The sequence below is a fragment of the Pristis pectinata genome, chromosome 21 (genome assembly GCF_009764475.1).
Source record: "Pristis pectinata isolate sPriPec2 chromosome 21, sPriPec2.1.pri, whole genome shotgun sequence".
NCBI classification, from domain to species: Eukaryota; Metazoa; Chordata; class Chondrichthyes; order Rhinopristiformes; family Pristidae; genus Pristis; species Pristis pectinata.
In genome coordinates this window covers 5,630,628-5,645,999 of record NC_067425.1, presented here as the reverse complement: position 1 = coordinate 5,645,999, position 15,372 = coordinate 5,630,628, and the positions used below count along the sequence as shown (strand labels likewise).

The 15,372-nt window shown below is 40.1% G+C and overlaps 1 protein-coding gene across 2 annotated transcripts in view; it reads left to right on the top strand.

Annotated features, from left to right (window-relative positions):
* prr11 (proline rich 11) overlaps positions 1-12,737 on the top strand; it is a 28,812-nt gene extending 16,075 nt beyond the window's left edge. Inside the window, exons 6-12 of one of the 2 annotated variants that reach the window (XM_052035352.1) lie at positions 611-865; positions 4,514-4,612; positions 4,692-4,790; positions 6,137-6,243; positions 6,335-6,397; positions 8,443-8,536; positions 10,509-12,737. In XM_052035352.1, coding sequence (XP_051891312.1) covers positions 611-865; positions 4,514-4,612; positions 4,692-4,790; positions 6,137-6,243; positions 6,335-6,397; positions 8,443-8,536; positions 10,509-10,580 — 789 coding nt within the window. In that variant the 3' untranslated portion in view covers positions 10,581-12,737. The remainder of the gene's footprint in view (positions 1-610; positions 866-4,513; positions 4,613-4,691; positions 4,791-6,136; positions 6,244-6,334; positions 6,398-8,442; positions 8,537-10,508) is intronic. The other variant, XM_052035353.1, reaches the window with a different exon arrangement.
* Positions 12,738-15,372: the final 2,635 nt, after the last annotated feature.

Here is a 15,372-nt window from a genome sequence, read left to right as displayed (position 1 = left end):
CATGCAGAATTATAAACTTGAATTAACATTGAATCTAAAGTAGCTTAACAAGTGCACATCAGTGAACAAGTGGAGCTATGGCTTGGCTTGGCAAGAACATTTCAGAACTCTCCAAACTGATATCTACCCCATTTCATAGACAGACTTGTGCCTGTTTCAGTTGATATTAATTTCTTGGTTTGTTTAGATAAACATTTAATTTGAACTGATCGATCTCTAATGTTAATTTGCATGGGTGTCACAGACAAAGCAAACATTTATCCCTCATCTCTCATTGGAAAAGGTGGTGATGGTGGCTTGAACTGCTGCTTTTCTTGTGATGAAGATACTCCCACAGTACTGTTAAGAAGGGAGTTCCAGGATTTTAATCCACTGACATGGAAAGAACTTGTTGACCACATTGGCAGTTCCATGCACCACCACCTCTTGTCATTGTACACGATGGTTGTGTTTAGAAATATGTAAACTATAGCCTAACATGTAAATGTAATGAGTGAATTTGTTGAATAACTTGATACAGCGTGTCCTTTTGTACTTGTGGGTTAATGAGATCATGAATTGGTCGTTTTGAATGTTGCCTGCTGCTTCTGAATTCTGTTGTCATTTGCAGGAGCCCAATACTGCAAAAGCTGCTGAAGTATGCTGCTGTCGAAGGCATATTGATTCCTTACCAGGTCCCAATAAAATTCCAATATGGGCAGTGCAGCCAATTGTCAGTCGTGCTCCACTGAAGTTGCCAGATGAGGCTCTTCCTCCTCCTCCTCCACCACCACCACCACCACCACCTCCTCTACCTCCTGCTTCCCTGCTTACAGAGAGGCCTCTGCAGATTCAACAGAGAACCAGAGCTGAAAAACCTTTGCAGGTAAGTGTGTACTGAGCTGTGAAAGTATTCTGCTCAGTTTTAAAAGTAATTAAACTATTTGTGACCTTTTGAAAGAAAAACATTTTTATAATTAATGTAGCATCTGAATGTTTCTCGTTAGTGGTGGCTCCGCGAGTAGAGCTGCTGCCTGGGTGATGTTTTTTCTGCTGCTGTCTGTGTGGAGTTTGCACCTTCTCCCTGTGACTGCATGGGTTTCCAAGTGCTCTAATTTCCTTCCACTTCCCAAAGATGTGCAAGTTGATGGGTAAATTGGCCAATGAAAGTTGCCAGTAGTGTGTGGTGAATGGTAGAATCTGGGGAGAGTTGATGGTAATATCAGGAGAATTTTTAAAAATGGGATTAGTGTAAATGACTGCATGATGGTCGGCATGGACTCAGTTGGTCGAAGGGCCTGCTTCCATACTGTATGACTCTATTCCTAATGTTTTCAAATAATTTGTTAGGTGTGTCCAGGAAGGATTCCTGACACAGTATGTTGACAGGACAACAAGAGGAGAGGTCATACTGGATCGAGTACTAGGTAATGAACCTGGTCAGGTGACAGATCTCTCGATGGGTGAGCATTTCAGAGACAGTGACCACAACTCCCTGACACTTTAGCATAGCCATGGATAAGAATAGGAGCAGACGATATGGGAAAGTTTTTAAACGGGAGGGCTAATTACAACAGTATCAGGCAGGAACTTGGGAGCATGAATTGGGAACAGAAGCTATCAGGGAAATGCACAGCAGAAATGTGGAGGCTGTTTGGGGAACACTTGCATGGGGTTCTGGATAGGTTTGTTCTACTGATACAGGGAAAGGACAGCAGGGTAAAGGAACCATAGTTGACAAGAGAGGTGAAACATTTAATCAAGAGGAAGAAGGAAGCATACTTGGGTTTAGGAAGCAAAAATCAGGCAGGGCTCTTGAGAATTATAAGGTAGCTAGGAAGGAGCTTAAGAAGGGAGAGCTAGAAGGGGACATGAGAAGACCTTGGCGAGTAGGATTAAGGAAAACCCCAAGGTATTGTCCATGTACGTGAAGAACAGGAGGATGACTAGAGTGAGGGTAGGATCGCTCAGGGATAAAGGGGGAAACTTGTACTTGAAGGTAGAGGAGGTAGGGGAGATCCTTAATGAATACTTTGCTTCAGTGCTCACCAGGAAGAGGGACTTTGAATGTGAGGTCAGCGTAGAACAGGCTAATGTGTTGGAGTATCTCGAGGTTAAGAAAGAGGTAGTGTTGGAGCTTCTGAAAAATATTGAGATGGATAAGTCCCTGGAGCCAGATGGGATATACCCCCAGTTTACTGCGGGAAGTGAGGGAAGAGATTGCTGGGTGTTGATGATGATCTTTGCGTCCTCCCTGGCCACAGGAGTGGTACCAGAGGATTGCAAATGTTGCTCCCTTGTTCAAGAAAGGTAATGGGGATAATCCTGGGAATTGCAGACCAGTGAGTCTTATGTCATTGGTGGGCAAGCTATTGGAGAGGATTCTTAGGACAGGATTTATGAGCATTTGGAGAAGCATGGTCTTATTAAGGATAGTCAGCATTGGCTTTGAGGGACAGGTCATGCCTCACAAGCCTAATTGAGTGTTTCATAACAATACAAATTGATGAAGGTAGAACGGTGGATGTGGACTTCAGTAAGGCGTTTGACAAGGTTCCCCATGGTAGGCTCATCCAGAAAGTCAGGCATGGGATCCATTGGAGACTTGACTGTGTGGATTCTGAATTGACTTGCCCACGGAAGGCAAAGGGTGGTAGTAGATGGAAAGTATTCTACCTGGAGGACGGTGACTAGTCGTTTTCCACAGAGATTCATTCTGGGACCCCTGCTGTTTATGATTTTTTTATATAAATGACTTGGATGAGGAAGTGGAGGAATAGGTTAGTTTTTCAGATGACACGAAGGTGGGAGGTGTTGTGGATTGTGTAGAAGGTTGTCGTAGGTTACAACGGGATATAGTCAGGATGCAGAGTTGGGCAGAGAAGTGGCAGATGGATTTCAATCCAGAAAAGTGAAGTGATACGCTTTGGAAGAATGAACTTGAAGGCAGAGTACATGGTTAACGGCAGGATTCTTAGCAGTGTGGAGGAACAGGGGGATCTTGGGGTCCAATGTCCAGAGATCCCTCAAAGTTACTACACAAGTTGATAGGGTGGTTAAGAAGCTTTATGGTGCATTGGCCTTCATTAGTCAGGGGATTGAGTTCCAGAGCCATGAGATAATGTTGTAACTCTATAGAACTCTGGTTAGACCACACTTGGAGAATTGTGTTCAGTTCTGGTCACCCCATTATAGGAAGGATGTGGAAGCTTTAGAGATGGTGCAGAGGAGATTTACCAGCATGCTGCCTGGATTACAGAACATGTCTTATGAGGAAAAGTTAAGCGAGCTAAGTCTCTTTGGAGGAACACAGGCGACTTGATAGAGGTGTATAAGATTGAGGGGCATATATAGAATGAACAGCCAGCACCTTTTCCCCAGGGCAGCAATGGCCAATACCAGAGGATGTTAGTTTAAGGTCAGAGGAGGAAAGTTTAGGGGAGATGTCAGAGGAAGGTTTTTTCTTCTTGCACAGAGCGGTAGGTGCCTGGAGTGTACTGTCGGAAGTAGTGGTAGAGGCTGATACAATAAGAAAATTCAAGACTCTTCGAAAGACACATAGACGTAAGAAAAATGGAGGGTTAAGGGCTGTGCAGGAGGGAAGGGTTAGATTGATCATGAAGTAGGTGTTTGTATAGGTTGGCACAACATCATGGGCCAAAGGGCCTGTGATGTGCTATACTGTTTTGCGTTCTAATTCCACAGTATTAATAAAATTAGTATTTGAAAGATCCAGTTTGTTGAGTCCAAGTGAGATACTAAATTTTGGGAACATGATGGGCATGTATCTATTTGTTGGGATCTTTACTGAAACCACACATACAGGATGAGGAAGCAGATGAAATAAAATCTTTGCCTGCAGTGTGTCAAGTTGGTATGATTAACACCCCAGTGTTCAGCACTGGATCTGATCCCCATGAAAGTTTTTCAGTTTCATAAGTGAAGAGGTGAGTTCCAATCTATCTATGAACTACCCCATGTAATAATTAGAAGAACATGTCCTGGGCAGCCTTCATCCAGGATCAAGTCTATTCTGTTCTCACTCTAAGTTGGATCGAATTAGATGATGTGGTCATGAGGCCCCAATGTTCCCCATCAACAGGGAATTGGGAACAGGAAAAATGAGACAGATTGGCTGTGCAGCAGAGTTTATTTAATAAAGCAGGAGAGAGCAGCCAGCATTTGGAATATAATGTGAAACCAACTGAGAACTTTGGGGAACCATAGTTTATCTCTTCCTGCAGCTACAGCAACTGAAGCAGGTGGTTTTTAAAGGTAGACTTCACTTTTTTATTTTTTGCTTTCATTTCATCTTGTTGGACGTATTCCACCATGGACCCAATTTGTGCTCCCTGACTATTAACAAATCTAAAGTTTATGCTAGCATGCTATCCAAAACCTCCTGTCAAACTCGTGTCTGATTTCTGGAAGCTTCATTAACAAAGGTATTTCTTCCAAGTTCACTCTTCACAAAAAAAAATTCTAAACATTGTTAGTGCATTCACAATTCTAATGGCTGTTACTTCATTCACAGACAATCTGTGAGGAAATCTGTAAGCCACCATCCATAACTCTGAAAGATTTGCTTCAAGTAAAACTGAAAAGGACAGTAGACAGATTTGAAGTAACAAAGGTCAGTGTTGGTCAAATCGAGCTATTTGTTTTATTATTACATACTTTGATGTAGGATTGTTCTTTTGGGGTTTTTCTAGACTGACCCTGAGAAGAAAGGTGGACCACCGATTGTTACAGTGAAGGATTTGCTTCATGTGAAGCTAAGAAGGACCCAGAACACAATAGAAAAACCAAAGGTGAGTATAATTCCAGTGAGATTTGCTTAAAGTTCTCTTAACACCCAAATGAACAGGTTAGTTAGTGTATAATCATTCCTGTTGCTGTACTACTCGTATCAAACCAGTGCACACACAAAGTTACTTTTGAGCTTTAATGGTTTTAAAACCACAAATATGAACAAGTACTGGTCGGATGAAACAACACTGATGCTGGAGGAACTCCGCAGGCCAGGCAGCATCCATGGAGAAAAGCAGGCAGTCAACATTTCGGGTCAGGACCCTTCTTCAGGACTAAAGATAGGAAAAGGGGAAGCCCATATATAGGAGGGCAAAGCAGAGCAGTGATAGGTGGACAAAAGAGGGGAGGCGGGGTGGGTACAGGGGGGTGATAGGTAGATGCAGGTAAGAGATAGTGATAGGTGTGGGGGAGGAGGGGAGAGCAGATCCACCAGGGGGATGGGTCAAAGGCAAGGGGGGGGGGGGGGGGGGGAGTAGAAAAATGAGAGTCGAGGAGAGAGAAGAAGCATGGGTAGGGGGGGGTGGGCAGATTACTTAAAGTGGGAGAATTCAATGTTCATGCCATTGGGCTGCAAGGTTCCAAGATGGAAAACGAGGTGCTGTTCCTCCAGTTTGTGCTTGAAATTCTCCTGGTAGTGAAGGAGGCAGAGGACTGACATATCGGTGATAGTGTGGGAAGGGGAGTTGAAGTGACTGGCAAAGGAGAGATGCAGATCGCGGTTATAGACAGAGCACAGGTGTTCTGTGAAACAGTCACCGAATCTGCGTTTAGTCTCACCTCTACATGCTTTTCTCCACGGATGCTGCCTGGCCTGCTGAGTTCCTCCAGAATCATCGTGTTTTTCATCTAGATTCCAGCATCTGCAGTCGTTTCTCAAGTACTGGTTGGATTTGCCTCTGGTAGTCCTGTTTTGAAAATAGTGTTATTTAATTTGGTAAGATTGTTAGTACAATACTGTCACCAAGAAATGCAATAGGGAACACAAGAAATTTATTTCCGCAAAAAGCAGTGAGAATGTGGAACTCGTGGCATGTGAAGTATTTGAAGTGACTAAGGGGCAGCAGGAGAAGCAAATACAGGGTTATGCTGATAGATTTATGCTGAGAAGGACAGAAGGGGCTCAAGTGGTACATGCACACTGGCATTGACAGTTTGGGCCAAATGTCTTGCTTCTGTATTTGTTTCTAACTGTAATTGTGCTGGATATTCTTTAAAATGCTTGCACTAAATGGGTATAGTTTAACTAACCATGAATGTGCCTGAAGACGACGTTGTGTGAAGATTTGTCATGTTAAGCTACTTTTTTTTTGTCTGAAATGTTATGACCCATGTACTTTGTTTATAGATGGATACACCAGGAAGGAAAAGGTCTCCTTTAGTCACAATCTCTGATCTACAAGGCTTTAATTTGCAGAAAAAAGCTAATCAACTGCAGAAATCACCAAAAATGATGTAAGTTGAAAATCCTTTCAGTCAACGCTCAAATATATTTCCACGTTTAAAGTAAGCTGCATTTAAACTAAGTCTTTCATTTTTTATTAAGGATCACTCCACATCGACCTGTATTGGATCTTCGGCAGCGTTTAAAGAAAGTAAATATAGAAAGGTAATAGCTAATGTGTCTTTATTCATGTTTAAACATTAATCCTTGCATTAATTGCAATAGTGCCATTGATAATATTGAGTGATATTGATCATCTGCACCTGTGGCAAGAATACATGTTCATACTTGGCTGATAAGTGAATGCAGTGACCGTATCTAACAAAAAGATGGAGTCTAAACATTTCCACCTGACATTTGGTATCATTGCTACTACTGAGTTTGGAACCATTGATATTCTGGGACTTGACCTTCACCAGAAATGTAAGATCTCCAGGCATCTAACTACAAGTGCAAGTTAGAGGATGTGCATTTGGTGGCAAGTGATTTCTCTCCTAACTTCTCCCCAAATCTTTCCACCACCTACGGGTGCAGAAGTCAAGAATATGAAAGAGAATTCGCCACTTGCTGTTATGCATCTTTAATGGTGTTTAAAGATCATCACATCCAGAACAAAATAGGCTGCTTAATGTGCATCCCATGCTTCACTCCTAAATATTCACTCCTCTCACCCTTGGTGCACTGTGGCTGGCTGCATTTTGAACCATCTACACAATACACTGAATCACTCATTGATAATTCTTCAATAGAACGCCTCAAACTTACAACCTTTACCATCAAGGGTCATCACCTGAAGGTTCCACTTCAAGTTATACACCATTTGACTTGGTGGGGGGGGGGGGGGGAGTGGGGAGAGCATGGAAATATGACTATTCCTTCATTATCATTGAGTTGTGTGTACCCAAAACTCTGTAAAAGGACTGCAGGAGTACTTTCATTACATGGAATAGAAAAGCTCAAGAAGGCAATTTGCCACCAGCTTCTCATTGACAATAAATGGCAGCCTGCCTAATGAAGTCCACATTCTATGATTATTTCATACATAAATAAAAGTTAACTTTTGAAGGTGAGGAAATAACTTGTGATCCAATGTTCTGTTGCAACTGTGGGTCCTAGTTAGTAATGGGCAGTTGCTTCATCTCTTGAAGATTTGTTTCTATTTTTAATATCTTCAGGATATTGCACTCCAAGAGAAGTACCTCCTTTTTAGATACAATTCAATTGGTGTCCAGAACTACCTGTGATACTTCCAGTCATCCTTGGCAGCACACATCGTCACTGGTAAACATCAGAACCAAATCCAGTCCTGCTTTTCTTCCCAAATTCCACACATACTTTCCAAGGGTGGGATGGGGGCTGGCAAGTGTGTCATTGATTAGTTATTGAGAGAAACTTAATTGTTCCCACTCTTCCACCAAACTATCAATAACCCTCTTGCCATTCAGCCTTGAATCAAATGAAGGAGAGTTTTGGATCCCTATGCATCGTTCCCACCTGAACACGAGAAAACAGGAGCAGGAGTAGAGATCAGGTCCAAGACTGCTCTGCCATTTAATGATTATGGCTGATCTTTGCTGGCCTCAAATCTTCTGTGCCATTTCTTCATACCCCTCTAATCGTAGTTCTATCAAAGATTTGTCCACTTCCACTTCTAATAATCCAGTTTCCCCCACCTGATGAAGCACAGAATTCCAGAGATTCTCCACCTTCTGAGGAGAAATTTTTACATGCCTCAGTTTTAAATGACCAGCCCCTTGTAGTTATGTCCCCTTGTTTGAGACTCTCCCACTTGTGAAAACATCCCAACATCTACCTATCAAGCCCCCTTAAGGTCTTGTATGTTTGAAGGAGTTTCTGCATTTTTTAAATTTCTTCCTCCAAAGCAATGTGTTGCAACTTGCTGTTCCTCCCAAACATCGGTGAAGTGCAAATCCAGTTTGTGTCAGCAGGTGCAAATTACTGAGCCTGAATGTGATTAAATAATCTACGCCCACAATATTTTCCAGTGGTTGAACCAGGTACAGAGGAACAGAACTTGTGAACAAGATTCACTGTTTTACAAAGCATTTATTAAAACTGCTGTTCAGGACCGTGGATTACTTGAAACCTTGTTGTGTAAATGATATACCTTGCTGTTGAATAATAAATGCTTGTGTATTTTGAGATGTTGCATACTATGATTGCTTACCCTAAAAGGTATTTGGTTTTAGGAGCCCTGGTGGAACACCCCTCCACAAGGAAAACAAAGATACTGCGACAGGATTAACACCAGTTATGACCCAGGCACTAAGACGGAAATTTGAGGTAAATTAGCTGATTGCTTTAATGTTCTTCTTCCATCATTTTGGCAACATTATGTGGCATTTAATAAATGTTTTTCCCAAAATATTTAAACTGTTTCCTCTTTCTGTTCTGACTTTATCTTGACTCCTTGCTGGAGTGCAGTTCAATGGTTGCCTTCTGGATAATGATCATTAATAGTCTCTACCTGCAAGGATATCCCTATCAAAGCATCCACATCCATTCTATGTCCCTTCGGTTAATAACCAGTTTCTATAACTTGTCCCATCAAAGGATTAAAGACTAACTCAGCAGTCTGGGTTTAAGCCTGGTGTGTGTATCATCTGTGTTTGTCCCAGGCTTGCTGCTCCTAGTTGCTTTTCTTCAAACACAAGCTCTGATGAGCAAAATATATGCTAATTTTCCTTGTGCAACATATTTTTAGTTTTGAGCAAATTGTATCTCCTTAATGAGTAATGCCCACAGGATGTATTTCCTGTGTCAATGGTACTGTTAGCATTTCCCGCACCACTCTTGGGCAGACTCTTGACTCTGTTCTATGCAAACTCCTACATGGCTTGCAGAAATTTTCAATGGTTTCGGCTTGCAGAAATGGAAACTGTTGTTATCCAGTTAATCTGCATCTCTGTTTCATAAATCTTTTGGAAATGCCTGTGAACCCCTGGGTATACATTGGAGTAAAGAAAGAAATGGTAAAATATTTGTCATTTTAAGAGGCCACTCAACCTATCAACTCTATGCTGGTTCTTGTGGCTAACCCATCAGTCCCATTTTTTTTTCCCCATAACCCACCTTTGATTTTCCACCTACACTAGGGGTAACTTACAGTGACCAATTAATCTACCAACCAATGCACTCCTCCCAATTCCTGCTTCTTTGCCAAATTCTGAGCACAGAAAAGAATCCTTTATTGTTGATCCAGACACGCATGTGCTCATGAGCCCCTGATCATTCTGATGAGAGTAGATGAATTGACATTTTTTATTCCATTTATGACAAAATGTTCAGCCTCAAAAGATATGTTATCTCCTAGTCTGCTGCACTTCTCAAGAAAGTTTAATTTCTTTCTTGGAATTTTCATTTATCTGGTATTGTGTATTGAGAAACATTAATAATACAGCAGCAGTATCAAGGTCCTCATTGTTTGTGCAGAAAAAGAAACTTTTAAACTTTTGTACTTTTGGCTCCTCCAAAGATAACCAAAAGATTTATTTAGATCCCCTGCCCACCACACCACCACCACCACCAGCAAACCACCCCCCCCAAGCATCCTGGCCACAACCCATCTAAGTCCATCAAGAGTGGATTGTCATCCTACTTCCGGATTGTCTTCTGAATTGAAGAGGAAAACCATACAGTTTTATAATCCATTTGGTTACTTGCCCTGCCCTTGTGACACAGTGGAAATTTCTCTGATTAGCCTTAAATATGTGCTGCTTCCACCAGTGAGTTTGGAGGAGGCATTTTTCTCCAAGGCATTGCCTGGCCAAAGGAGTCTTAACATTAAAGAAGAGTTTGTGTTTAAAAACTAAAACTGTAAGAGCATAGTTAAATTGTGAAATGACATTAGTACAGTACTTAATTACCTGCCTCCCCTGGCATTAATTAATGCAAAAATACTGAGGTATGTATGAGATGTGGAGGGTTGATAGTGAAACTCTGACCTGGACTAACAGAAACCTGTGTGTGTTTGATTTGTGAATGGACCTCTTGTATATTGAAAGTGAACTCTTAACCTCACAATCTACCTCATTGTGGCCCTTGCAAAGTAACTAAGTTTTGAAATTATCTGTATGGATGGCATGCAAAACAAAGTTTTCACTGTACCATGGCTTTCAAAATTAAGTTTTTCACTGTATCTTGGTACATGTGAAAATAATACTAATACCATTAACTGTTGAAATTCAGTTTTGTACAGTTGACTCTTTGAAGTTGGGATATTGTTTGAATTAACAAACTTTGGGCTCTGTTTCAGATGGCTCATCCCAAAAGTCCTCCTGCTGGCTGCTCCTCTCCAAACACCAGCTTTGAGCAAAACGCTTGCTAACTTATGCAATAAATTTTTACTTATATTACAAAGCACATAAATATGTTTTGCTTTCTGTGTATACATTGTAAAACTCACGTTTTAATATGTTCAGACAAATGGATTCTAGCTGGTGGAAATACTGTACTTCCAACTATATTTGGTAATAATTCATGGTCACCTGGTGTAGCGGTGACACGTATTGTGGGATTCCAGCTGTTAACTGATTTGCATGGTGTGCACTACTCCAGAGTGAATCTGCAAGCTGGGAAAGAGAAAACGACTCTTTATTCCATAAACAGTCAAATGATTTAATTGTCTCTTCGGGGGAAGTAGCTCTATTTGTGGATTGAACCTACATTCGGACAGTAACCGTAAATTACATGGTCTATGCCACCTTTACAGTTCTGCGTTTACTTTTTTTTTGGGGGGGATTCAAGACTTTAAATATGCTTAATTCTTAGTGTTTGATTATCCACTATTTAGTTTTAATTTAATTCCCCAACATCTTAAAAAATATTGGATTCCTGAGAAATCATCTGATCATTTGGGGTGGGGAAGAAACATGATTTCTGGGAACAACTTCTCATCCATAGCCTGTTTCCTTGAAATCTGATATATCCTAGTTATTGAGGCTTTTTGAAATTAATGATCCTTGGTCACGGAACCTGTCTGGTTCACAGTTGGTCGCAATTATAAGTAAACCAATCATAAGTAAAACCTTTGAGCAACAGAGCTTTACAGCATTGCAATTTCTGCACACTTACACTGGAGGAGTGTTAAAATTAACACCTCTTGATAATTAGTGGGGTTGAAGTAATCTGGATCATGAATTACTAGATTTGTGCTAATGGTAATATACTTGAGTGTTAAATTTTCTGTCATATACAAACACAAGATTGTGATTTTTATTTCTTCTTTTGGAAATATGTTGTCACTAGTATCACCTATATTTCACTTCACAATTTAACAAATCTCCAGATGTCCATAGTGCATTTTTACACTCACCAGCCTTTGCATGGAAGTGCAGTGCAAAAATGTCAATATTCAGATTTACTCCAGGCAATGGAAAGCAAACATACTCTAAGTATTCAGTATCGGGAACTATTGCAAAACTCAATACCAGTATTAAGAGTTTCAGCATTTTTCTCTGTCACTGCGTGACAAGCTCTTCCCCATCAGGTTGGCTCCTGCTTTTATGTAATTCTTTGTGGCTGTGAGGAAGTGAGATGATTTGGTGTATTCCACAGTCATCATTATTCACAAGCTTCAGAACAGAGCTTCCAAAACTATGTTTATTACTAAATTGGAGATGAGCAACTTTTAATGAGGTTTTTACCAAACTAAACTTAAGGACAGGTATTGGACTATAATAACACCTGAATGTTCCAGTGTTGTGTGCATTTTGTTCATTTGGTAGGAGTTCCCACAAAATGAACAACACTGAGAGAACCAATAAATTTAGCAATTATTTTACTATTTATCCATTGCCATTTCCTGTTTTGGAGGACTGTAGGAATTGTCTCAACTGCTGTTGTTGATAATGGAGAATATGTGATTCTGATTTCTAGCTCATCATTGAGATTTAACTGCAGTGAAGGAAATGAACTGGCTAGCTCTGTTCAAAATACTCTATTTGCAATGGAACAAGTGCTTTTTTTTTTTGAATACCAGTTTTCTGCTGGTTGCACGGCACCATTCTGTCAATGGTTGACAGCAGCCCTGTGCAACTTAGAGAAGTGTAACTGGAAATAATAGGAGTGTGTGATTTACAAGCCATCTAGAAATCAGTTTGATTCCAAATTGGATCAGAATTCTTTAGAATTTTTAATTATATAATGGGATGTTTTAAACACTGATTTGACTTGAATGCCTGTTACAGAAGTGTTGTAAATTTCTTCATTTAAAATTTGCACATTTTTATGTAGCATCACATAGTGGTGCTTGTACAAAAAAAGTTAACCCAAACAATCAAGCCATAACCGACGGTTGCACTATTCCCAATGGTTGTAATGTTAAGATATTTCTTCAACTGTTAAGTTTTTAATTTTTTTTAAAGGATTTTTGTATTGGCTGCCTTTTTTATCACTTGTCTATGTAATGCAATTTGGGCTTTGGCCTATATTCCAGTGCATTGTAAGTGCTTTTATTTACTATGTTTATTTAATAAATATTCTTAATAAAATGTACGTTGTCATTCCTTTCTCAATCAGAAACTGCTGATGTCCTGACTGTAGAAAAATGCAATAACTAATGCCAATTGATTTCTGTTGATCTTCTGACATAAACTTATGCGGACAGAAGCACAAATGTACAAGCCTTGTTGCTTTTCTACGGGTAACCTAATCGAAGAAATGGATTCTTTCCATCCCTTCCCTTTCAAGATAGTTAGCTGTTCCTAAATCAGAAAGAAGTTGATTTAGTAAGTATATAATATTCAGAAGTAGGTTTATTGGATTTACCATAACATGGCCATCCATGTCCTGCCCCAAGCCCTAACCAAAGTTCGTACCTAACAAACATCGACTTACCAAAATGATTCCAGGAATAAGTGATTTTTGGATACAAGCTAAGACTGGAGAACTGGGGTTTCCTCCTTGCTGCAGAGAAGACACAAGATCTTGATGGGTTTACTTAGGGTAAGTAAAGAAGTTGCTCCGTATTATGGATGATTCAAGGACTGGGGTCACTAGTTCAAAGTGCTGGGCAAAGGAATGCAGGAGGGGATGTGAAGGGTGGAGTCGGGGAGTGGAATTTTCATTTTACACTGAATGTGGTGGTGATTTGCCACTTAATGCCTATAATGGTAGTGGAAACAGAATTAGTCAGAACTTCCAAAACGGAATTGTACAGGCAATTGAGGGGGAAGAAACTGCATAGCTGCAGGGGAATGAATTGCTCTACAAAGCACTTTAAGGGCCAAATAGTCCCTTCTGGAATCATTGTGGCACAAGAGAAGGTAACCTATGCCTTTTTTATGCCCACCCTTTTTCAAGAGCTGGAGATGAACCAAAATGCAACCTATATACTGAATCAGGTTTGTTTAAGTGTATAAAAGTTTGCTTCACCATATTAAAATGGTTACTGCACTTCAAAATTACTTGATTGGCTGTAAAGTGTGTTGAGATGCCTGGATTGCCTTACAGGATGAATAGGGAAAAACATTGGGGAAATAAGCAACTTCACTCGTAATGTTCAAAGCAAATTAGAAAGTAGTGAAAAGGTGAATGGGGAAAGACCAGGGAAATGAGGCCAAACGGGAAGACTTGGACTTATTTAGCACCTTTTGCATGTCTCAAGAATTTTCAAAATACTATCAGCCAATTAAATGCTTTAAGCATGGACACTGTTGTAAGGAAAGTGGCAGCTAGTTTATACAGGCCAAGATCCCACAGTCTGCAATGGGTATGACTGAGGGATAAATTTTGACCAGGATCCTGCGATAACTCTGAAATTGTTTCACTAGGTTGTTTATGACTACCCGTGTGTATGCAAACCTTGGCTTACCAGCTGAACATAATGGCACCTCCAAAATGCAGCACTCAAACAGCATAGTCCTGGTGTGTCATCCTAAAGCTCTATGCACAAGTCCCTGACCTGACCAAGTGGGATCTGCTGAAAAGGTTAAGAGCTGTAACTGGCTGGGTGACCTCTGCTGTATTGTCAGCTTTTGATTCAAGATGTTAAATGATCACTGCAGTAACTAGAAAAAATATGCTGGTATATTAATGCATTATTATTCTGCTTACAATGTGCAGATAAACAGGCTATGAATAAATTGTAATCTGACGGCTTGGGGCTACCCTTTGCCAGTTTAAAAAAACGCTCTGGTCTGCACTCACATACAGAATAGCTGTGAATGAAATGGCATAGAGGGTTCCGTGCCTGCAGAACAGATGCCACCAGGAGCTAAGAAGCAAAAACAAACTAACCTTGCAAACTCACCACCTTTTCCTTTGTCTGGAAAGGGGGCTCATAATCAGTAATCTTCTGTAAAATATCATTGAAGATGTATTTTTTAAATAACTGAATTACACAATGCTAATTAAGTAGAGCCACAATACTATGTATAAAGTCTTTGCAAATGAATAATTCATGATCAGGAGGTCTATTATAAATATGGTAATATGCAAGTCCTGGAACCATCATTCAGAAACCACGTGACATTTTAACTGCCCTATTTTCTCACTAATTTTTAACCTCTTCCCCACCACTAGCTAGTGACATGTGTGCCGAAATGTTCTTAATGTTTGATATAAAGCAGAATACAATTTCTATCTGTTGCTAGTTTATTCCTTATAAGTTTAAAAAGTATCCAAAATCAGCCCAGATCATGTAAAACCTAATTTTAAATTATGAAGGGATAGGTCCAAAGTGGATGCAAATGCACATAGCAAAATTAATCATCATTAGATAACATACAAAAGGAATTTAAGAAAATCTATGGCACAGCAACTACTATAGAATGAAACACTAAATAATCACGGAGTACTGTTTACAATTTTGATCACCACAGGAAAGATACTGACAGCCCTAGAGAGGGTGGAGAAAATTTGAGGATGTTGCCAGGAGAATTTTAATTATAAAGAATGATTGATTAAGCTGGAGTGTGTTCATATATAATATTGAAGGCTGAGGGGAGATTAATTCAAGAAGTAGGAAGGACCTATTTCTCTTAAAGGTCAATAATTATGGGTATATTTTAGATTAAGTTGCCTTTACATCAACAAAATGCTCAATGAGAATAAAGCTACCATTGTCAGTTTGTAGACTGGGCAAGTTATTTTAGCAACTGTCCAGAAATTTCTAACCT